Source organism: Lepidothrix coronata, unplaced genomic scaffold (assembly GCF_001604755.1).
Source record: "Lepidothrix coronata isolate B3197 unplaced genomic scaffold, Lepidothrix_coronata-1.0 Scaffold140, whole genome shotgun sequence".
In the NCBI taxonomy this organism is placed as follows: domain Eukaryota; kingdom Metazoa; phylum Chordata; class Aves; order Passeriformes; family Pipridae; genus Lepidothrix; species Lepidothrix coronata.
In genome coordinates, this window is record NW_016690320.1 from 568,056 (window position 1) to 591,382 (window position 23,327).

Sequence of the window (23,327 nt, forward strand, 5' to 3'; positions counted from 1 at the left end):
TTATCCCATATGAGCACTCCCTGGCAGCCTGTGCGGACAAGACATTGTTGACCTGTGTCTCCCTCCAGGGAGCACTTCAGAGCTTGAAGACATGGCTTGACATTAAGTTTTACCTCAATATTATTTTATTTGGGCTCTTAGTTATTTGCTTTAGCTGAAATTTAGGGAAAAACATTTTTAAACCAGAAAAAGTAAAATTGGATAGGGCTTCGTGTGTTGTTTTTTATACGGATCAATCACACGAGATTTTTACAAGAGAAACATTTTATTAAAATCCTGAATAAATTGTTTCTCTGATTCCTTGTATGCTCTTCATATCATACCAGATTCCCTCAGGTACCGACTTCCAAGAAAAAAAAATTATTTGGTGTTTGTTCTGTCTCTTTTTGTTTCTTTCTTTGTTATTTTCTTTTTTTGTTTTTTTACGTGAAACATCAGTAATAGCTTTTCCACTGCACACAGCTGAATATTTAAGAATAGATAAGAATACATATGTGGAGTAAGAATCAATTTTTAAGACAATTCTTAAGAAATATTTGCAAGTGTTTCATTGTGTCTCTTTAGGGAACTGGCCTTTCCCCTTAGCTGCCTTTGTAAATACATTTCATGGGCACATGGATGGTAACAAAGCTGCCTCTGTCATTGCTGCTTTGTGTCAGCATTGGAAGCCAGAGCTGCAAAAGCTTCATGTATCTTTGAGACTTTGAACTGCTTTCAACTATATAGGAAGTGAATATAAAATGAGGTGTTAGACCTGTAAAGATGAGTGCATTTCCTTGATTTTTACACACTACACTGTCTTACTCAAGTTAATGGTGTAAGTTTTTGGAGCAGGTTTTTTATTCTTTGTTTGTTTTAAATATGGTGACTCTGTGGGCCAAACCATCTTTCATGGAAGTGATGAGAAATTTGCCACTGATTTTCCAACTAAGAATAGTTTTTGCAATACTAGCTGAAAGAAAAATCCACTAACAATAGTGTAGAGACATCCTATTTATTTATTTATGTTAACACTAATGTGAATTGTGTGAATTAGTTGTATTTTTGTATATGAATTACTGTTAATAGTGTAAATTAATAGGATACTGGATGAGGTCTTTTATTCTTCTCAAGTGTTTAATCCTGCATGACTTGCAAACATGAGGAGCAATATATCATGCTCTTAATGAGGAAGTCAAATTAACATATGTATTTTTTCCTATCTAGATTAATATGCCCCATGGGTGCTGACTTTGATTATGTAATCCCTTCTGTGAATGGAAATTATTATCTGGAAATACTGTGAATGCAATTAGCAATTTGAATCTGCTAAACTATTAGTCTACTTAAATATGATGAATCAGTTCTTTTACTTCAATGAATATTTCTAAGGAGAACATAAACTGCATTTTATTTTGCATTACATTCTCCAGGCTAGGTTAGATTATCACCTTCTCTTTTGTTTTCAAACCTTTCTAAGTTTTTATCAATACAATGAAGCAAGTCACAGGAACACATGCGCACTTAAAAAATATTTTATATACATGTTTTACCTTGTCTCAGCTCCACCTGGTTGTTAATTCTAAAAGGTTACAATACTTAAGACCATGTGATTAAAGTTTCTTATGTTGTTGATGAATCATCTTAGTCTACAACTACATTATATAACACTATTTAGTTTTCACACACAGAGGATATTTGCAAAACTAAACAAACATTTTCTGATGGCATCTAGGTTTTGAACATCGGTTTTTTTAGTGCCAATTCTACCTCCCCAGGAAGTCAATAGTAGAGAAAGTCACTGTAAAAACGTCCACTGATTTCAACTAAGTAATTTGCCTCAAGATGGAGAACCTTGCCAAATTCAGATTAAGCAAATTATATCAAGTTGTCTTTATTTTTTTAAAAAAGAGGGATAGGGTGGAATGGGGTGGGTGCAGGTGCTTATATATAAAAGTATATATATTTATATATATATATACTGCCCAAGCCTGCAAAACTGGAATGCCTTTAGCAAATGAGGTGCCAGCTTCACCAATATATTACTCCAGTTTTACACAGTGCTTAATTTCCTGACAGCAACCAGAGTAGTGCAGTGGCAAATGAGCACCTCAGCCCTGAGGGCTGGTTGTTGGTTATCCATGAAGAGCCTGCATTTACTGCTTTGAGCCAACACACAGACCTGGGCAACAGCAGCATGTCACTGGTACATGCAGGTAATTTGGGTCACAGACTGGAACAAGACTAGAGTCTGCCTGCTGAGCCAGGTAAACATGAATCTCTCAGACAAAATCTTGCAGTCATGGTCCAGCCTCTCCCCATCTTGGAACCTCCTGCTTCATTTGGTGGATCTGCTTCTGTAGTTCATCTCTGTCCAGCTTCATTTTTGCTTCTAGAACTTGCCGCAGAGACCCAATGCTCTCATAGATGGCTGCAAATCCTAGTTGCAGGTGAGAATTCCATTAGTTCATACCCAAGAGCAAGAGCATCACATAACCACTGTCAGAATGGGCTTCCCACTGTAACACCCTGCTTTGCACTAGGAAGAGCAAAAGTTCTGAAGGAAAATAGGATGTAACTGTTGGTGGCAAAAATGCCCCTGGTCACAGCCGAGCTATGGCTGTGTGTGCTCTGAGGAGGGCACTGCCAAGCTGGCAAGATAACAGTAATACCCCTTATTGCTGGGAATGCCACACACAGTGAAAATCCTGATTAATGCCACAGGTGTAGCCATTACATCTGCCCCAAAAGTATTTAAATTACTGTGATACAAACAAGGACATTTTGTATATTCTTATAAGTTGATCACCGTTACCACAATTCAGAAAAAAGGACTTGATGACTATGGTCCTACCAGCATTAACTTCGGCTTTCATTTCTTTTATATCTTCGTTTATCTCATTTTGGAGTTTGCCAATGCGAATATTTATCCTTTCTTCAGTCTGTTTTGCTTCATGTGCTTCCATGGTTATCTTCTGCATTTCTTCTATTTTCTCAATTTTCTCTGCCATTTGGTTGAATTTCATCTCAAAAGCTCTCTCACTCATTTCCTGGAGCCCAGAAAAAGAATTTTAATGATTTACTCTGCATATGAAATAACAGTAGTCTTTCAAAAATATTAAATAGATATTGAATGTCTTTGATCTGGAATTCAAAGGTATAAGGAATTATACTTTTTTATAAAATTATTTTAACTGACTTGATTACTGTAGGCTAAAATACTGATCTGTTTAGCAGTGATCAGATTTATTGAAAAATTCTCAGGTTGTGGGAATGTTACACTTTACATCAGTGAAGACACTTAGGCAAATACAGAGGCAGTTTGAAAATCTCACTCAAATAGTAGCTCAATTATATCATCTTAGTTATTAATAAAGCATTTTGAATACTTCCTGAGCAGTACTATAGAATATTTTAGAGAAACTTACCGTGTTTTCCTTAAAAGTCAGTGAGAGTTGTTCAACTTTTTGCACAAGCTCTTTTTCAATCTTTTCATGTTCCTGTTCCAACCAGCTACGTGCAGACAAAATCTGACTGCTGAGTTCCTCAATGGCATTTTTTAATCTAAGAGCACAACAGAAATTAGCAGGTACAAAAGGGCAGAACTGGTCATTCAGCAGTGACTTTTTTAATGAACGTGTTCATAAAATAACATAATGGCAATTTGATACATTCTTCTCTCCATATTAAGGTGAGTCTTTGAATTGTAAGGCTACTAAACTGGATAAAGTAACATTGTTTTAGAAAACAAAGGTGAAAGAGCACAACAAAATAGCAGTTATTTATACAAAACTCATCACAAATTTTGAAGCCTAGCAGATGAAAATTCATTGTGGTATTGAAAATAGAATCTGATCATCCATTCAGATTATAATCTTTGTGCCCAGAGGTCTTAAACCAGAACAAAGATTTGGTAACCATTTATTTTGGTGGCAATGCTGGTTCAAGTGGCCCCACTTACACTGCCTGTACCCACCTCAGCTTCACACCAACCAAATGTGCCAATGAAACTGTTTCTTTTCTCCCTTGAGCATTTGAAATCTGGGTCTATTCTCTCATCTGGTTTGCTGGTTCTACTGTTCTACTGGTGTACACAGTTTGCTGGTTTGCTGGTTACACAGTTCTATTGGTGTAACTGGTGGGATTGCAGGAGGATGGCAATAAGCAGTAAGGAACAAGGATGTGGATGGCTTATACCAGAACTGCCTGGAGAGGAGTTAATATCTGAATTGAATATAATGTCCCCATATAATGTCTGGTAGTAGCACAGTAGCTTATCATTAATAATTTAGGTATTTCAGTTATATTCGTGTTTGAAGCCAATTCAAAGCAGTAACACTTTGTGAATGCTGTGCTATGCTTCCTGCTTGAGTTGAACATTTTGCCCTGCTCTGGACAGCCACCTCCAGCTTTCATTATTTGGCACAGTTCTTGCAGAAGAGCAAGGAAGGCACCAGGCCACTCTTACAAAAATCCTTAGTTGTGTCATTTGAGTTCTGCCCAAATACTTAACTAGGGACTTAATGAACTTTTCAAAATTGCCTAAGCACACCAGAGGCAGGATTCCTGGTGAAAGCAAGTCCCACTTGACCGACCATTGTGCTTTCGTAATATCTGTGGAGCAAACACGTATTCAGAGAGGTTCATGCTTTTGTAGACCTGAAGATTGCAACAGTCAGACTTGGAAAACTGAGGCCCTGCCTCCCAGGGTGCAGGGCAGCAGCACTTACTTGGTGTCCAGGAGTTGTAGCTGTTGGTTGCTCTCTTTGTAGGCAACCTTGAGCTTTGCTTCTTGCTGCATTATCGATTGCTCTACTCTGCTCAGCAGGTGAGAAATCTGAAACAAAATTCAGAATTTACTATTTTTCAGCAGCATTTCATCACAGTTTCACCTGGGACATTTTCATAACAGCAGGGAAGGTCTTAGAGAGATCACTTCCGCTAACATTTCTGAAATTATTGAATTGGCATATTTTACTTTATCTTGAAAAATACAATATCTCTTAACATGAAAGTATCAACATTTTGAAAACTGTAATTTTTTTTTTGCCTTAAATAATTGCAATAGTTTTGCCTTGAAAGCATCTCCCTGCTCCCCCCTTGAGACAGCTGGATTTGCAGAATCCATACATCTCCACATTGCCACATAAGCACAGTAAATAAATAGCAAAGCACTCCACCAGCAGTGAGGGGTGTGCTCCATCACTCTGTGTGTAATGGCTACTGCAGGGACAGAAGGGCTGGGTTTAACTGGGGATAGGACATTATTAGAAGAAAATATTTCTCACCAAAACAATCATCCCACTTTCACAAAACAGTTCTGGCTTACAAGATGCATGACAACATCCTCCTGACATGCTAAGGTACTACACTGAGCCTTCTGAGAAAGGTAAAGTGGATTTTAACCATTTACCTACCGCAAAATGAAGATGTAAAATACTTTTGTTGACCAAGAAAATGGGAAGGCCTTGAGATGGAGATATGAAGAATCCTTTTCCTTAATGTCACAAGTCTCTGCTTGTATCTAGTGCTCACTTCCATTCTCAAACCCAATGGAAGAGAAACCTGACGGACAGATTAATGGATTCACAGAACCCAGAGCCGGTTTTGTTTTGCAGACCTTCAAAAATTGTGTTCAAACAGATAAAGAATCATCCTGGGAAGGCCAAAACATACAGGGAGAGACACTGATGCTTGCATTGTTGTAGTTTTGTGGAGCATCCATGCCACGTTCACATTCCAACCTCAGGAAGCCATTCAGGCCAGAAATCACTGACTTTTGTTCATTCCTGGAGTCCTTTCAGATGCCTTTACACACTAGTCCCTTCTACACAGCATGCTGAAGGCAGAAATTAAGGACCTTTTTTCAGTTAGACCAGTACACTAATGCAGGTAGGTACCAATCTTCAATGTAATAACGACTGTGAGCAGCTACACCTCTCCATTTGTAAATCTGTGACCTCCCAGGATAATAATTAACAGTACTGGAATCTGTGGGAATTAGACTGTAACGCTTACCTGTACATGGATTGCTTTGGTCTAAATACCATACCTGTATTTCTGCCTCTTTGATTTTAGATTCTAAGATCAGCTTGGAGGTGTGTTGGTCTTTACTTAGGCTCTGAAGTCTTTCATATGTAATTTTATGCTCTGCAGACAGTCTGGCTAACCCAGCATCACACCTGTTTGAATAGATAAAAGAAAAAAGCAACAGCTACATAGAATAGGAGGTTCAGGCTTTTTAAATTTTCCAGTTTATACTGGCCATTTCTGGTCTAGGGAAACAATGTCTTATGAGACTGTAAGAATTGTCACGTATATCTCATAGTATTCAGCAAACTGCTCCCAAATGGGCTCGAGGTCCAATAGTCTGACACACACATTTCAGTCATCTTGGCACTGCCACGATATGGGCAGGCTGTGTTATCAGTCAGGGAAATCACATCAGAAAGGCAAAGGTGCACAATTGCATTACCTTGGGTTTTTGTCATACTCCAGAATACATCTGATTGGGTGTGTATGATTTTGCCTACATGATGAGAAGCCTTAATGATTAAGGACCATTTTTTCATGATTGTAGCTTTGTATTTTTATTTGTGAAACAGTAGTATACAATTAATATATGTAGTAAACAACACGGGGCAAATTTTACAGTTCTTAGTCTTTATTTAGGTAAATAACTAAATTGTCACTGAAAGCAGTGGCAATTTTGTCTCAGAAAAGATTATGAAATGAAGTCCTGGAACACAATAATTATTGTTTCTTTTCTTCACGTTGGAACATTTGATGCTGTAACATTTTCAGTCTAAATGTGCTCTAGAATATGTGCATTTTCTACCAGATTTCAAAAAGAATTTGACCAGGTGGATTTCATCTACAGTAATACAATAAAGGCATTAACTGAGCTGTAAAAATGTACATACTGTGATTTCAGGAGTAAGACCTCTGTGAAGTATGACTCATGGACAGTTTTTTGCTAAGGGAAATATGTAACCAGCAATGTTACCAAATTTGATCTAGAAAACTGATGGGGAACAGACAGCAGTCACAATCTGAGGGAGAAAAAGGTAATAAAATGGAACAAGCTGAGGCAGGTTAAGTCATTACCTAAACCAATGACACACTTTATGCTCTTTTTAGCCACATTTCAGTTTGCAGGCTTTGGTTTCAACATGCATTTTCATCACCTCGGTTACAGTAACTGCCATTATCATTAAACATGAAGGGAAAGTCCCAACTAAGATGGCAAATGGAGCATTTGCTTATTATTATGGTACGATTTCAATAAGAAAATCATCAGTCATGCAAAATAGCACATAGACATTATAAAAGTTTTGGAAATCAATTGATGGTGTAGCGGTTGAGCACAGTGAGAGCAGTGAGTAATATCTGTAGGAAGACCAGCTGAGGTTTACACAGCACTGAACTTTACTTCTGGGTCTCACAATCAGGCACTTCTTTTAGAAAGATGAGGAAAACCAAATCTCTCCCCGTTGTTATGATCAGAGAGAATCAGAGCAATGAAATCATCTCACATCTAATCACCAAAATGCTGTGGGCTCCAAAAATGGTTAGTTTTGTTTCTCTGAGGCATGACTGAAAATATAAAAAGCAACAGCTTTGAAACTACTGAAGCAAATGTAAACAGCGAGCATCTGTAATTCTTTTTAAAGCAAATAAATGTTCTGGCTTTAATCACAGAGCATTTCTTTTCTTCATGGAACTCAGTTACCTGGTCAAAGGGTCCATGTAGTTCCATGGCAACTGAAACACTAAAATTCTGACTGTGTTAATTTAGTGTCAGCCTGGTGTGTATTGATCAGATTATTTTGGTTTTTCTGTATAACTGTTGTACACACCCACAAACACCTGATCAGTTTTGACCTGGAAGAAAATGTTAGTGTTCAGTGTCAAAGAATGAGGTTCTGACATTAACTATGTGAGTACACATTTTGAGTTAAAAAGTTAGGACAGTTAAATAACTTCACTCCTTGCTTCCACTGGCTTTCAAACAGAAAGGGAGGCAATAATGAGATGAACATATGGAAAAGCATGGGCTTTCTAACACTTTTGATTCAGGTTTCTACCGAATGATGGGTTGGAAGATAATCAACAATCTAAATACAAGGGAACATTATAGCTTGCAATTTTTCCCTGTTAAAAAAAAAAAGAGAGAGAGAGGGGAGAAAAAAAATGGCACACTATAATCCCCACTGAATTCCCCACACCTCTGGAAGCTCTTTTTTGAGTCTTCTTTATGGATTCATATTAAAATGACAATAGAAGTCTTCTTAAAAATAGAAATACATGTTTCTGAACACTGTATTTGATTTAATCTCTATAGATGTAGCCAGGGGGCTATGGGTATAAAGACAGAAGTTGGAAACAAGTTTCAAGGTTTGGTCATCCTAAAAGCACAAGGAAAGACAGGAGAAATAGATTAAGATTTCTAGGATGGATACTAGTTTAAAAATACAAAAGCTGAGTATAAAACAGTTTTGTACAGAGAAGTGCACAATAAATAATTCTCTGAAATACTGAAGCTGTCCATAAGAACAACCCAGGGCAGTTTTTCATATGCAGTTGCAAACATGCACTGTTGAAATTTGGACCAAAGGTGCACTGGAATGTGTTCATTTTGCTACTGTTTCATTTGGGGGGACAATTTCTGAAAGTTCTGATTGCAAGCTGTGTACTTAGGGGAGATTGGTAAATGAAGACTAAATGGAGAGTTTTCATACTGCTAAGTATTATCCTCGATTTCAGAATGTAGTAGAATTCTAGAAACCAGTAAAGTTTATTATAAACAGTTAAATTATCAAACAACTGCCTTCCAAGCTGTAGTAAGCAAAAGTAGTAGTTATTTTTCTGGCACACTGAAGAGCATTTTTGTTGTCTTCAACCTCTAAGAAATCCAAAGACAGTGGTTGCTCCAGTTGGTATCACTAGAGCCTAGATAAGGCTGAGAGCTAGGCCAATACTCTGCACCTGGGGACTCTATACCTGTGCTGTGCTGGTACCCAGAGAGATGTTAATGTTCCTGTTCTATTATAACAGGAGGGTTTTCAATTAAAATGCCAGTGTTTCAGTGAAAAACAAGCAGTGAAAGGCAAGTTGACACGTGCAGGGCAGGCAGCAGGAAGGACCAGCAGAGCTGCTGGATGGTGCTGGTGTGGCCCAGGAGCCCAGAGCAGCCCCCCCTGCTCACCTCCTACACAGCAAGAGCCAGAGCACAGCAGATTTATTGTACCCAAGAAGTTCACAAATTCAGCGCGTCCCAGACGCATCAGACTCATTTTCTGTGCAGTGCAGGAAAATCTGCCCACATCTAATGAGTCCAGGTTGTCTGAAATGAATCAGTTCTATAATGTATATAAAAAAATCATCTCTATATGCAAAGTAGGCCCAGTTAGAACACGCAGAGTTGCTGTTTCTCTGGATGTTTTAGCCATCAGGAAGCTTCTAGAGACAGCTATTGATATCTTTACAAGGAGGCTGCTGCATTTAAACTTTCCAGACAAATGTTCATAGTACACAAGTAATTCTCTAAATAAATGATAAGGTACTACTACTGAATTTTATGACTTAGTATCACTAGAAAAAGAATTGTTAAATCTATGCTATATAAAATTGAGAACATCAGGGACAGGAGGCTGGAGAAATGGATCTACTGGCACCTATCTAATTCTCTGCTGAATGTGTCACTGTATTTAACAGAGGTAATATTTTTTCTTAAAGTTAATAATCATGCTGATTCTTGGGAATCCTTCATGGTGAACGCTGTGATAATGCTTTACAAGTTCATCCATAAATTGTGCTTATTGAGAAATGGTCCAAAGACATGAGCTGCAATGTGTATTCAGTCATTTTCTGATACCAATAGTAGTTGATTTTATGATGTGAGTGAGGTGTGTCCAAACCTCATTCCTCCAAACCAGGGGAGTGTGGTTTGGAGCTGTGCTTCAGAACTGCATGTGCATGTAGGGATCCCTGTTCTCATCATTAGAAGCAGCAACCCTCAAGACATAACGAGACAGTTGTTTGATGATATATTGACATGTTACAGAACATTTGGTGTTAGGAAATAAACACCACTCTCTCCAATATTGAAGTCGAATAGGATGTTTAATGTGCATGTCATTACTGGAACTGAAATTTGGCCAGAATCCTAAGACCAGCACTAAAACTATTACATGACCAAAGGGCTCAGATTTTGGGATTTACTGTAGTGCAGTGTGTATGAGCTGAGCCACACCAAGGGTGTGTCTGCACACCACCAGCCCAGAGCACACAGGCTGAACTCGGAGTTAGTGAGCCTGTCACTGCAGCCCGAGCCACACCTTCACTGGGGCTGAAAGCTGATGCAGAGTAAGTTGGTGACCCACAGGAACTTGATCATGTTTCTAATGTTTCACTCTGAACTCTTCTGAAAGCTAGCACGGCTAGATGTGAAAGTAAAATTGGATTAGGTGAGTAAAGTTTATTTTACATAAGGAACGTTGGCTAGAGTAATCAGAAACTGTTTATCCCAGGGAAAATTCTGTATTGTGCCAACAGCACAACAAACCACTGTCTTGACCATATTCTCCAGCTGGTGCTGTAATCATTATTCACAGCAACACTAATTTTCAAAGTAGAATATGTCTGTAAATAAAGGCAAACAGTTTTCCCTCACGGAACACTGCTTTAACTTGATTTCTGATAAAGGGAAGATATTTTTTTCTTCCTCATTCAGGGAATTTTTGTCTGTAGAGAGCATGCTGAATAGAAGCACAGAGGGCACAAGCAAAGATAACAGTTAAAAGACAATAAACTGATTCTCTTAGGGTAATGACTACAAATAGCCTGCAGTTGTTGCACAGTCTGACATAAGGCAGATGGGTTTAATCTCATACAATTATCAGATAAATTGCAACCCAAGCACAGTACCAGGGCGGTGCCCTCAGTAAATAAAGGAGGAAACTCTGGCACAGAGTGTGCCAGTCCCTCACCACTCCCCTTCTGAGCACTCAGGGCAGGCAAGGGCCCTGCTTTGACGTCCAGGCCAGCACCTGTTTCTTCTCTTGAGTTCTGTTATTGAAGGCAAAGACACTACATTTTGCTTCCCAAGGTGTCAATAATGGTGTTGCTCCAAGTGTGGACCCCTGTCAGGATGTAGTATGATCTCAAAGTGGACTTTTTATATAAAGAAGCAGGAAGATCTAGGCATGTATTTAAGGGGATTTTTCAGCGAGATACGTGTGTGTGTGTGTGTCTTTCTCTTTCAATCAGTTTTCTGATTTGACAAAATAAACTAGTTCATTCATTTTTGCTAAAGCATAGTGCATAACTTACTAAATTTTTAATTCTTTTTAAAACCTCTCTGAAGTATTCTTTACAAAATGGGCTATGAAAGCTACAGTGGAAGCTTCAGGCAACTGAATAATTTATGAGAAAACTTCAGTTCAAGAAAATTCCGCCCTGATTTTTTCTGTAGCCTTTTGAAGGTTATCACTAAATCAGCTGATGTACAAAGAAGAAAGAAAAATTACCTGTACAATATAGACAACGGGTCAAATTCAGGACAAGTGTAGCTCCATCAGAGTTATCAGCCAAGCTGCTTTAGGCCAGATTAGGTCCTTTCCCTGTAGCTGTACATATCCTCTGTCTTTTGTGTTCACCTTTAGGGACACTTAAGCCAGTGTTGCTGTACTGGGGTTTGTAAACGTGGCATTGATGGCACAGTGAAGTCTGTGTAGCTGCACAATTGTAAGCTGGAGTATCAGGCAGCCTGTAAAACCTCTATTATTGTATAGCCTTCTGTTCCTTATGTGTCACGTAGCCTGTGGGTTTTAATATGGCTAACCAACAACTGAATGTGCAGATTTTTATTTCTAAAACATATGCAAAAATGTGCAACTATTTTGTTCTTCACAAGTGCAGATTGTTCCGTGCTGTCTTTCTAATTGTGCTAATTAATGTGTTTCAAAGATACATGAGTCTAACCACAGTACTTTTTAAAGCTGAACCAAATCCAAATTTGCCAGAGGAATTCAAAGTAATTTATTTAAAACTAATTTCAGGAATTTTAGGAATTAAGTGTGATATTATTAAGTTTAATACGTAATACTGGAATGCAAAGGATTATTATTCATTCAACATAGAACAAAATTATCCTGGGAATTTTGCCAAAGTTGAATTCAGCCCATTATCATTCACATTAATACTTCGAGATTAAAGCAACATTAACTAGCCCCCAAAATACAGTTGCATGTTGACTTTTACCTTGCAACTCTTCCCCGAAGATCCCCTAAGCCAGAAAGCTGCCGCATTTCCAGACTCTTCAGGGTAGAATTTGTTCCGTAGCTGAGATTGTCTCTGACACGTATCTGTTCCTGCAGCATCTACAAAGCATTCATATGCAAATAAAAGCTCAGTATGTCACATTTAATGTACACTGAAAATGTCACTCACTATTTTTCAGTCGTTCAGTACCCTCAGATACCATTTTGTTATTACTTTATTAAAACTTTGTCCTGCAATGTACTAAACCAGATATCTTTTAGGCATTTTATTATTTCTTGTTATTAGTGTCCAATCTGCACATAAATACCATAATATGCATAAAGTATAACTTGACAATAAAAATGAAAGGATAAAAAAATATTGGGTTTTATCCTTTCATTTTCCCCACCACACCCCTGTTGCTCACTGCAGCAGAGGTCACATGTGAAGTCATGGATCTGCAGAGGATTAGGTCATAAAAATGAGCAGTTGGGTTTGGTTACTTGGTGTCATCAGTGAGTCAGAAGGGAAAGACAGTTTATTACAGAGCTCAGGCATTTCCTAGTGTTTACACAGCACAGCCTTTGGACTGAACTTGAGCTGGGTATTAGTGTCGCATTAATTCATTTTTTCAAGATTTTCCAGTGCAGCTTTTGAAAGCAAGCTTATTAGAACCACAAAGGCTTCTGTGTTTATATGCTAATATCCTGTGCTATTTTCATAGCCCCCGAAAGAATTATGTAATTTGCAAACACTTTTTCAAGTTGTAAAAACAGTTTATAAACTTACAGGATCTTCAGACCTCGTCTGACCTCTGCTTATCCTGTGCTATAAACTTTCTTAGGAAATTAGCAGGAATAAGTGGCTGGGATGGCGTTAGTGCCGTGGAACATTCCCGACATACCTCAATGTCCCGATTGAGCTGCCTCACTATGGCCGTTATGTTTCGGATGTGCTCCTCCAAGAGCTGCCGGGCCAGCCGGTCTCCCCCCCCTTTGTTCTGCATTCTGTGCAGAGTGTGAACAATGTCCTCCTTAATGCGGAAAGCGTGTTCCACAAGGGCCGCCGTTGTTTTCTCATGGCTTAGGATCCTGTCTTCCAGCTGATCCACCAGGCTGGCAGATGCCAGCGGCACCGCCGTCAGTGCCTGGCTGTGCAGCGGGATGTTCCGAACCCGTCTAGTGCAGAAGAATATCCAAGATATTGTTAAGTTCCCACACAAAACTCTGCAGTGTCTTTCCACGGGAGACAGTGCAATGCTATCTGAGTACTGGGAGAAGCCCCAAAATACTCACAGAGAGAGGGCCCACTCCTACAAATAAGCGGGTGCTGTGTTGGCTACTGCTGTGTCTTGTACAAAGGCGGGTCAGGCTCCCTGTCATTCCCCTTAAGGGAGCTTACGAAAGCATAGGATCTTAAGAAAAGGACATTAGCATAATAAAAGTAGCTACAATTCAGAACTAGAGTTTGATTAAGAATCCAAATTCAAGCCCCTTTATTGAGTTTCAAAAGTAATGTTATTTGTCTCTGCAGTTCTCAGGCTTAATCTAAGCCGTAGCTGTAGAAGGTAGGTATTGTAAATCAAATGCAAACAGACTGAGATTAAAAAGCAGTAGCCTGTGTCAATTCCTTTTTTCAGTCTCTAACACACACAGAAGCTTGTTCCCCCATGAACTGGACAGGAGCATATGTGGGTATAGAAAGATCAAAATTATTACAAACTTCTCACAGTCTTAGAACACAAATTTTCCCCCCAAAATAGCTTACATTTGGGTACCTTGAATATTTGTCTATATTTTTCAAGGGTGCAGTGCACTTGCATAGCTTCCATGGAATGCAATGGAGCTCATGGGTGCTGAAAGTAAAACTGAAATTAGGCTGCTAATGCATGCAATCTTTTCCTGCCACTATATTCTGTAAAGAATAATGAAAACTTTCAGAAGCATAAGGGGAAGATACAAGTTCAACCCCACTTTGAAAGAGGAGATCTTTTCTTAGAACAGTATTATTTACTGTGCATTCTCATTTTCATTCCTATTAATAAGCCAAATCAGCAGTTCAGTTTCACCATGATGATACTGTTAGAGATGCATGAGGACTCTTAATACAGGTCACTTTTGGCTCTGAATTTTCACACTCGTTCCATGCTATTAGAAGTCTGGCTAAAATAAAGTATTGTTGGACTTCTACTCAGTTACAGTTTAAGTTATTTAATTTATTTGGGAAATGGTTAAGTAAAAGCTGAGCAAGGAATTGTGATTTGGGCCATGATTTGAATGTTTACAGTATTTCACTTTGCTTTGCATACTAATGCCAAAGTCCCAAGCCACGGCATTACTATATATAGGGAATCAAGAGACACATAATACTCTGCAATACGAAGATTTTAATTTTTATATTCCAAACTGTACCTTTCAGAAGGGGCAAGAGTTGGGAAGATTGGGCTTCGGTGGGCCATTTTCTGGTCAATAATTTATGTCTGTTGAAAAAGTACACATTGAATTATTGAGTAGTTTATATCGGCACTGACATGACTAAATTCTTCTGCTTTAAGTGCACCTTTAAGTAAAGTTTAAGATTAAAAATAGATACAAAAGAATGAAGACTAAAAACTGCTAAAAAGCTTTTTATAGTGAAAATTATACTCTTGAAAAGGCAAGGGTGACAGCCTTGAAACTGAAATCTGCTGTTGACCTACAGAACCGGTTTGGCAGGACAAAGGTAAACAAACTTCTTGTCCCCAATCTGTCTACTGGTCTCAGACATAATTAACTAATGAATAATAAAGTAAGATCTACAGGATTATCGTAAAACTTAGGATAATATTGACTGGAGAGTCAAATACAAATGTTTCATTACAGTACATTATTAGGGATAAGGTGCTTTTCAGGTAAAAGCATTGGCAGTCAGAAACCTAAATAAAATGTGTGACATCAGCATAGTTTAGCAAAATTGAGTCTTTTGCTAATTTGTCTTGAAATCTAAATGATCACACTTTATGTTGTAAGTAAATTCTTCTGTGGTAAGAATATAGATTATGGCTTTAATTTTTAGACACTGCCAGCCAGACTGTGACAGACATTGCAGCAGAGTAGGTCTATTCAATAGCTTCAGAAAGATATTTTAATATCTTACTGTGATACCAGTACCTGGCTCAGAAGCTTTGTCTGCTGACAGAAATTAAATTAATGACAAAGATGTTAGCCTCAATCAAATCCAACTATTCTACCCTATATAAAACAAATCAACGTTTTTAAGCATCAAGAGAATGAGAACGGCCTAAGCCTGAACTCCCTGGGAACCTAAAATCCTCCCTGAAAACTAAAGGCTGATGTATGAAAAGAATTTTGCAATTGCTGATGAAATCCTGTGCATTATGCTCTACCAGTAGAAAGAGAAAAATGGGTTATGGAAATAAAATAGCCAAACAGTGATTGTGAAGAAGCAATAAGGCTGCCCTCTGAGATCTCAGAATGCAAAGCATGTTTGTGCTTTAGAAATGTATGAAAGCAGTGCCTGAGAGCAGAGAGCAAACATTGTCACAGTGTGTGTGTTCTATTTATAGCACGGTGCTTCAGAAACTACAAATTAGGAAAAAAAATAGTTTTAAGAGAAGGTGGATTGCTGAGCAGCAATGACAATAGACAGGAATTCAGAAGGTCAGAGTTTAACTCCTTGCTCAGTCTCTGACCCACTGAACTTCAGACAAGTTATTTCCACGCCTAATGACTCAGTTTCCCCATATGGAAGAGAGAGAACAATACCTACCTCCCTGTTTAAGTTCTTACATGGCTATAAGTAAAAAGCAGGGTATAAGAGCTGGGTATCATTGTGATGACTTCTGCGTTCAAAATCCTGCCCAGACACTGAAGGTCCAGTTCTGCAATCTGTTCCTCACACCATCCTTTCCCAGTTGTTGGTTTTTAAGCAATGCCACCACTCTCCAGATGTCCCTCCTGGCTGTATCCCCCGGTTACACCACCTGAGATCATGTACTCTTAGACCTCTGGGCCTTAACACATTTTAATGATCTTGATGCAGTGAAGCATTTGAACACAGTTTAACTGTAAACACAGGGGTTATCCCACTGATTTAAGAAGAGCTGTGTGTGCTACAGCAGCAAAGCACTGGATGCTACCTAGAAGAACAAAGAACAAATATTAAAGTTGGCACAGTAGAAGTCTCTTAGTGAAATAAACTTATAAAAGACAACCAAACAGTGTTTTAATCTTATGGCCTTTGGTATCTATTTATTATCAATTGGAAAAAAATGTTTGCAGCAGAGGAAGCATAGGTTTGCTTGAAGCTTTAACTTTTTCTGCCAGATTACCATTAGACATGCAGCTAAATGCAAGTATCTCGAGAAATTGTGCACATGGAACAAAAGTCACACAGATGAATGTCTCAGTCATTTGTTGTTGCTAACTTAAGCACTTCCCTCAGTCACAGTGAAATATCAGCAGTTATTGGATTTCTTGATCTGATCCAATAGCCAGAAAGGATGTGTTTAAGATCTTGTTCAGCGGTTGTACAAAACTTTCCTGCAGTTTGGAGATATGTGCAATAAACTGTAACAAACAGATGTCAGAACTAATGACAAATTCCTTCTCTATGAGTGTATGTAATACCAACTTAGACTAGTAAATATAAAAGAAAACATAAGATGTTCTGACACCTGGATTCAGAGAAGTGTAATTTCACATGGCTGCAATTATAATGTCAGTAAACTGGGACCAAGTTAAATACCAGTTTAAATACTCTCTACAGGTGCTTAATTTTATTTTAATGATGTTATCTCCTACTTAATACTGCTATAGCAATTTAAGTCATGATATATTAACCCAGTAAATATTGGGTTGATTAATTTAGGTTACTGAATATTCCAAATATACTTGTCACATGGACAAGACAAAAGATTTTCCCCAGCTGTGACCTGTATGCCTGATTGCCAAAAATAACAGTTCGCCTAACACAGGGCAGCTTTTCCATAAAAACATGGATTACTTCCGTATTGTTTCTTTAAGTCATTGACATCAGATGTGTAAAAATCACCCATGGAACACGATGAAAAAACACTTTTAGCAATGTACAGTTCGCTCCTTGCTATTTGTGCTGTGGCTTCCATTCCCCACTTCTCAGACTGCCTTGCATGTTTATTTTCTGTGGATTCTCCATTTCTCCTGTTATGAAGGATAATCTCATCTGTAGTGTTCAGTTCCTCATCTTCCATGATAACCTACGTCTAATACTTGCTGTAATGTCTCTGCACCTCGGAGTGTTTTTCACATTCATTCTCACAATATGCCTGCGGGGTAGGAAAGCATTATTATCCCTGAAAACATAATTTCCTTCTGTTGCTGCTAGGGAAGTGAAGCACGGGGTGGGCTATGTGACTTGCCACAAGTCACACGGGAATCAAAGCAGACTGAAATACCTGCCTAGGCAAACACTTTAATCACTCTTTTCTTCTTAAAATAGCAACCGCTTTGGTTGCTGCGCAGGGAACGTGTGACACCACCCCGGCAGCTTCCCAGTGTTACTCTGAAGTGCTCTGGGGCGACGCTTTGGAGTAAGAGAAAAAGTCCTTGTGTTGCACCTCAGCAAAAAGACGGGTCAAAAGGCGGCGGTGTCGGGGAGAACCAGCCCCCGCCGGCCCCTCTGAACTCGGACGCGGGGTGCGAGGGGGTGCGGGAGGGACCCCCCGGCAGCGCCGCGACCGCGCCCGCGGCTCCGGGCCAGGCCAAGGGGCCTCTGGGGAAACAGGTGCGACGGCCGTGCCCGTGCCGAGGGCTCTGAGCGGGGGGATGGCGCCGGAGTCCTGTCCTGCCCTGCCCTGCCCTGCCCTGCCCTGCCCGCGGCTCGGCCCCGTGGCGCGGGGTCACGGGTGGGCGCAGCGATGGCTGCGGGGAACACGGGGCGTGCGACAGGCGACAGGACACCACGGGTCACACACCACTCACGGCCATGCAACACGGAGGGACAGAGCCGGGGCGGGCTCTGCGCTCACTCACCGGTGCTGGCTCGGGGCAGGGCAGGGCTGCCCGCCGCTCCCGCGCATCCCCGGTCCGAGCCCCGCTCCGCTCCCGAGCGCCGTGACCGCCGCTGCGCCGCCGGGGGCCCGTCCGTCTGTCCGTCCGTCCGTCCGTCCGTCTGCCTTCCCGGCCGGCTGCGCGGAGCGGCTGGGCTGGGAGCGCAGGGGAGCGCTGGAAGGGAGCGCTGGAAGGGAGCGCTGGATGGGAGCGGGGCGGCCGCCGCAGGCCGGGCTGCGGGAGCGGGAGCGGTTGCCAGGACGCCGTCGCCATGGGAACGCGCTGGAGCCCGGGGCGGGCGGGAGGGAGCCCTTGGCATCGCCCCCTCCCCGCAGCTATTTCCCGGCAGCGCCCGACCCTCGGGAAGGAGGGAGGGAGGGGAAGGGCCCCGCACACACTCGAGGCTCGGGGTCGAGCAGTGGGCACGGAGCGGGGGCAGTGCCCGCGCCTCCCGCGCCCGCAAACACCGGCCCCCAGACGGAAAGTTCGGCGGTGGCAAACAGCGGTGACTCCGAGTTTCGAGCCGAGAGTGTGACTAAAGGCATGGGGGTTTCCAGGGCTCATATCAAACCATGTCGGAATACAAGATTGTTGAAATCAATGGCAAATACTAATCTTGTTTGTGAGATTTCCAGGTTACATTTTCAAATGAGACCTAGCGTGCAGCTTCAGTGAAACTTCACATATCACAGCAAATGAGAGCTGTCTGCTTGTACAGCAGAGGCGTGCGAGCTGAGAGAAAGTATTACTGGATAAACAAATCCACAGAGGGTGTGTCTGCCTTCACTTTTGTTCCTGCTTGTGTCGTTCCTTGGCTTTCGTTAGTTACAATCACCTTGGGTAAACAAAGGTAAATGAAATCCAAGGCAAACTGCACCACTTCACTCTGAAATAGCAGATTGACTCTGTTTTTAGTTAAAATTCATGCCATATCCTGTATTGTTGTATAGGCAAACCATTGCAGGACTGGGAATCAGTCAGATGTGAAGGAAAAAAGGGTTATACTGTGCACATGCTATTGTGGAAAACAAGACAGGGTCTGAGTCCACACTCTGATTGACCTGTTTATTTTAAAATTCGATGATTATTTTATCATCAAAAGATCGGGCCAGAAAGAAAACATGCCATAAGTGCTTTCAAAATTATGAACTGAGAGTCATAGGATTGTGGGATAATTCAGCTTACAATGGACCCAGGAGAGCACTTGGCCAACCTCCTGCTCCAGGCGAGGTCATTAATGAGGCCAAATGCAGTTGGCCAGGGTTTTACCCAACCTATTCTTGAAAACCTTCAAGTATGAAGTCCCTCCAACTTTTCTGGACAGCCTGTTATCACCCATGCTTGTTTGGCTGCTGGGGAAGAACATTTTCTTTATACCTAGTCCGGAACCCCTCTTGTTTGCGTCTATGTTGTTGTCTTCCCACCATGTGCCACTGTGAAGAGTCGGACTTTGCCATCTCGATGACTTCCTCACAGATGCTGGGGGCTCTTGTTAGGTCCCCCAAAGTCTCCTTTCATCAGGCTGAGCAAGCGCTGCATTCCCAGCCTTTCCTCAGGGATCCAGCCTCCGACCATCTCACTGGCCTCTGCTGAACTTGCTGATGTACACAGCTGTATTCCCTGACCTGGCCAAACTAGACTAACTTCATGCTCTTGTGTAGGTATTTTGTACCTGTCTAGTGATTTTTCTTGCTAAAGGACTGCTCGGATACTCAGTATTTTTTTGAGTGTGTATGTCTGCAGAGTAGGGCTTGAAAGCAAATTTTTAGTAAAAGCAAATTGATTGAAGTTATTTTAATTTAAAAACATAACATTTGTACCTCCTACTTCAGTCTTGAAAATAACATTAAAAGGTCCCCCCATGTTGCTTTCTCCCTCTAGCCCTTCTCTGGCGACAGAGTGGGCCAAGACATGTGGCCAAGGCATGTAAATTTTTGTTTGTTCTTACCCTCTTCTCAAGGGTAACACCACTGTCCAACACAATATTTGAGGTGAATGGTCTTTGGTTTGACCCACACAGATGCTCTTTTCATGTTGTGTTATCAGAGATCATTATTTTTTGTACTTATATCACACTCTTGATGTTTCTAACGAAAGCAGTACTAAACTGTTGTATTTTATATCATTACATCTTCAGTGTCATTCACAGTGAACATGTACATTTATTTTCTTAAAGGCAAATTCATATCATGATCACTTTTTTCATCAGGGCACAACAACAAGAATAACATTAATTTATTCTGGAGTCTTCAACTGTCTCACTCATGAATGCAGCCCCATTTCAAATAATCACAGAATTACAGAAATAGAGTAATTTAGGCAGGAAGGGACCTCAGAGGGAATATGGACCAACTCCCTGCTCAAAGCAAGGCTAATGTTGTTGTTAGATCAGGTTGCCCATCATAAAGTTTTGATCTTAAAAGCTTGTGTAGTGTTTTAAAAAAACCTCCCTTTGAGGAAAAAAAAAAACAATTCTTGCAATTTTGTTGTTGTGAATCTACATAGCTTAACTGAATTCAGTCACAGGAACACAGGAGGCAGAACTCCTCGGTTACCAAGTCCTCGTGGACTTCTTCCAGATTTATACCAGCCTTGCAAATAACAGCATTATTCATACGTTTTGGTTTGCAGTTGGAGAAATAATTCAACTCCATGAATTCTAAGTGTCTCTTGCATCTGAGGCGTCTCTTAATCAGATCCAGAGTGAAAGAGTCACATGCTACTTTTCCTCAAAAAGATCCAAACCCAGCAGCGGATGAAAAAGGGCTGTTGACTTTGCTACTGTAATTTTGACTCCAGTGCTATTTTAGATGGACACATTGAACACGTTAAGGGCACGTTTTCTGAACAGGTTTGCTTCTCTCATTTTGGGGCCAACCAAAGAGAGGAAAGAAGAAATTGTGTTGGGCACAGAGAAAGGGAGTGAGAGAAAGCTGCAACGATTATACTGGTTTTCAGCGTGGAAACCTGTCCTAATCTCTGAAGTGATTTCATCACATTTTAAGTCATAAAATTCTGCCTTTGTCTAATACATGCCATTTTGCTTCTCCCTACATTTCACAAGAAGAAATTGTTGAATCCATTTATTTCCTGGAAGTAGAATTCTGCATATTCCAAGTGTAACTAAAGGCAGAGTGTAACCATCTGCATTTTAGAAGAAAATGTTATGATTAAAAAGTATCTGTTTATTCTTTGGAAGGCAGATACAGGAAAAAAAATACATTGAATTTTTGAGGTTTCCTTAATCTAATATAATTTGTTTTTCTATGATACAAATCCTTCATCTTTCTAAGTATCAGACTGTGTGGTTTCTAACTAAAAGTATGATGTCTTGTTAAGGGACTTAAGCCTTGTTTTAATGGCTTTCAAGCATTAATTAAATTATTAATTAAATTATTCTAGTCAACAGAAGGCAAATATATGGCTTATAAAACCTATTCTAATTATAGTTTCTAAGTGCGAGAAAAGCACTAATGTATTTTTTTCCTTTGCTGTCACTTTTAACCAATTAGGAAGCAGTCAGAGCACTTCATTAAAATTTCTAATCTTTTCCAGATTCACTGACTTCTCGTAAGAGTCGTTTCTTTCTGAAGGCACAATTATGATTTTAGAGTGGAGGGCAAGGGGAAGTTATATTCTGTGGCTTTTTCAGACAGTTTAGTGTTTTTACACTTTATCACGAGCCTGGTTCCTGTTTGGTGCTGGCACACAGTGTCACGCAGGCAGTGGGTAGGTGGGAAGGCACGTGTGAGTCACCAGCTGCGCTGTGGAGCCAACAACTTCTCTCTTGTGGTACTGCCCAGTGCAGAGTGGGCTCCAAAACAGGCGATGGCAAAGAGGCTGCAGTCACCCTGTGAGTGCTGAGCCTCTGAAAGTCACAAATGCTACGCCAACAAACCTCCTCAGGCACTTAATCGAAGCTTGTCCTTAAGTATTTTCCTGAAGCTTAGCACCAGCGATCAGTATCAGGAGGATCAAGTGCTGCACCTGCTTGCAGCTAGAAAATATCCTCAAAATAAGTCTTGATTCTTAGCACCCCTGTGCATGAGCCGGTAGGTGTTACTAACCAAACATACTGTCAGACAATACACAAGCTGAAAAAACTGATGGAAGTTCTCAATGCAGGAAATTTTTCTTAAATCTTTTCAAGTGAGGCCTTTGAAAGGTAACCTGTCCATAGGAACGTTATGACAGGAATGTCACCATTTCTAAGTTTTGTGCATCATTTAAAAGTACAGAGGGTCCTCCTGACTCCACCTGAAAAGGTTCTGCCTTTCTCACAGATGACTTGTACATTCTTGGCTGGAGGACCCAGGTGTGCAGACCAGGCACTCCACCACTGACATTCAAAGGGAAATGCCTTCCCCTGCTTCCAAGCATGGATGTTGAATAAGTGCCATTCACTTCATACAGTCAGCTTGGGACTTAGATGTTTATCATTAAAATAAGCAGAATGTTTAAAAGCATGAAAAGAGTTCATTGTGAATTAGACTATGCTAGGTACACAGAGTGCTTAGCAAAGGTTCATGCAGATGCAGAGCACTGAGTCCTTCAGCTCTAGGCTTTTTGTGGAAAGTCATCTTCTAGTCCATCTGGAGTAGATGGACCCAGTAGCACACATCAGTTGCAGTGAACTCAGGACACTTTCTCCATGAGCCTACCAGTGGGAATGCACTGTTTAACTATTCATCCACAGCCTTGTTTCTCTTCTTTTTTCATAGCTCTTTATAAAGATGTTTGTATGTATGTAAACACACATACTTACAAATATACGTCTTAAGAAAATTAACCTATACATTAAAAAAGACCCACATCCAAAGCAAATAGAAAAACCTACAAAATCTGTATCCATTCTCTCTTTTGTCAGCCCAATATCCATATGCTCTCTGGATTCTTGCAGGGTTTTTTTCACTGCTTTTTATCACAGTCTCATAATTTTATGTAACATTTCCATGTTCAAAAGAAATAATAGGAAAATTATTTTTGTCCTATTTCCATGAAACTGCTGTTACCTTCTGTTGAGAATAAAAGTGTGAAACTCATCTCCTGTGAAGT

The 23,327-nt window shown here is 40.3% G+C and overlaps 2 protein-coding genes across 6 annotated transcripts in view; one reads left to right on the plus strand and one right to left on the minus strand.

The window, feature by feature from the left end:
* Nucleotides 1–23,327, plus strand: part of MYO1E (myosin IE) — a 242,482-nt gene that overhangs the window by 137,695 nt on the left and 81,460 nt on the right. The gene's annotated exons all lie outside the window — the stretch shown is intronic.
* On the minus strand, nt 398–18,457 carry FAM81A (family with sequence similarity 81 member A). 2 transcript variants are annotated; one of them, XM_017827521.1, is made up of 11 exons: nt 18,255–18,457; nt 16,012–16,381; nt 14,655–14,722; nt 14,021–14,098; nt 13,148–13,421; nt 12,244–12,362; nt 6,032–6,161; nt 4,710–4,816; nt 3,408–3,543; nt 2,834–3,029; nt 398–2,419 (listed from the first exon to the last, which is right to left on the minus strand). In XM_017827521.1, exons 3-11 carry the CDS (start codon nt 14,699–14,701, stop codon nt 2,280–2,282), a joined length of 1,227 nt encoding a protein of 408 aa, XP_017683010.1. In that variant the 5' UTR covers nt 14,702–14,722; nt 16,012–16,381; nt 18,255–18,457; the 3' UTR covers nt 398–2,279. The 2 variants fall into 2 exon arrangements, with proteins under 2 accessions (XP_017683010.1, XP_017683011.1); XM_017827522.1 differs by lacking the exon at nt 14,021–14,098 and having other exon boundaries at nt 18,255–18,453.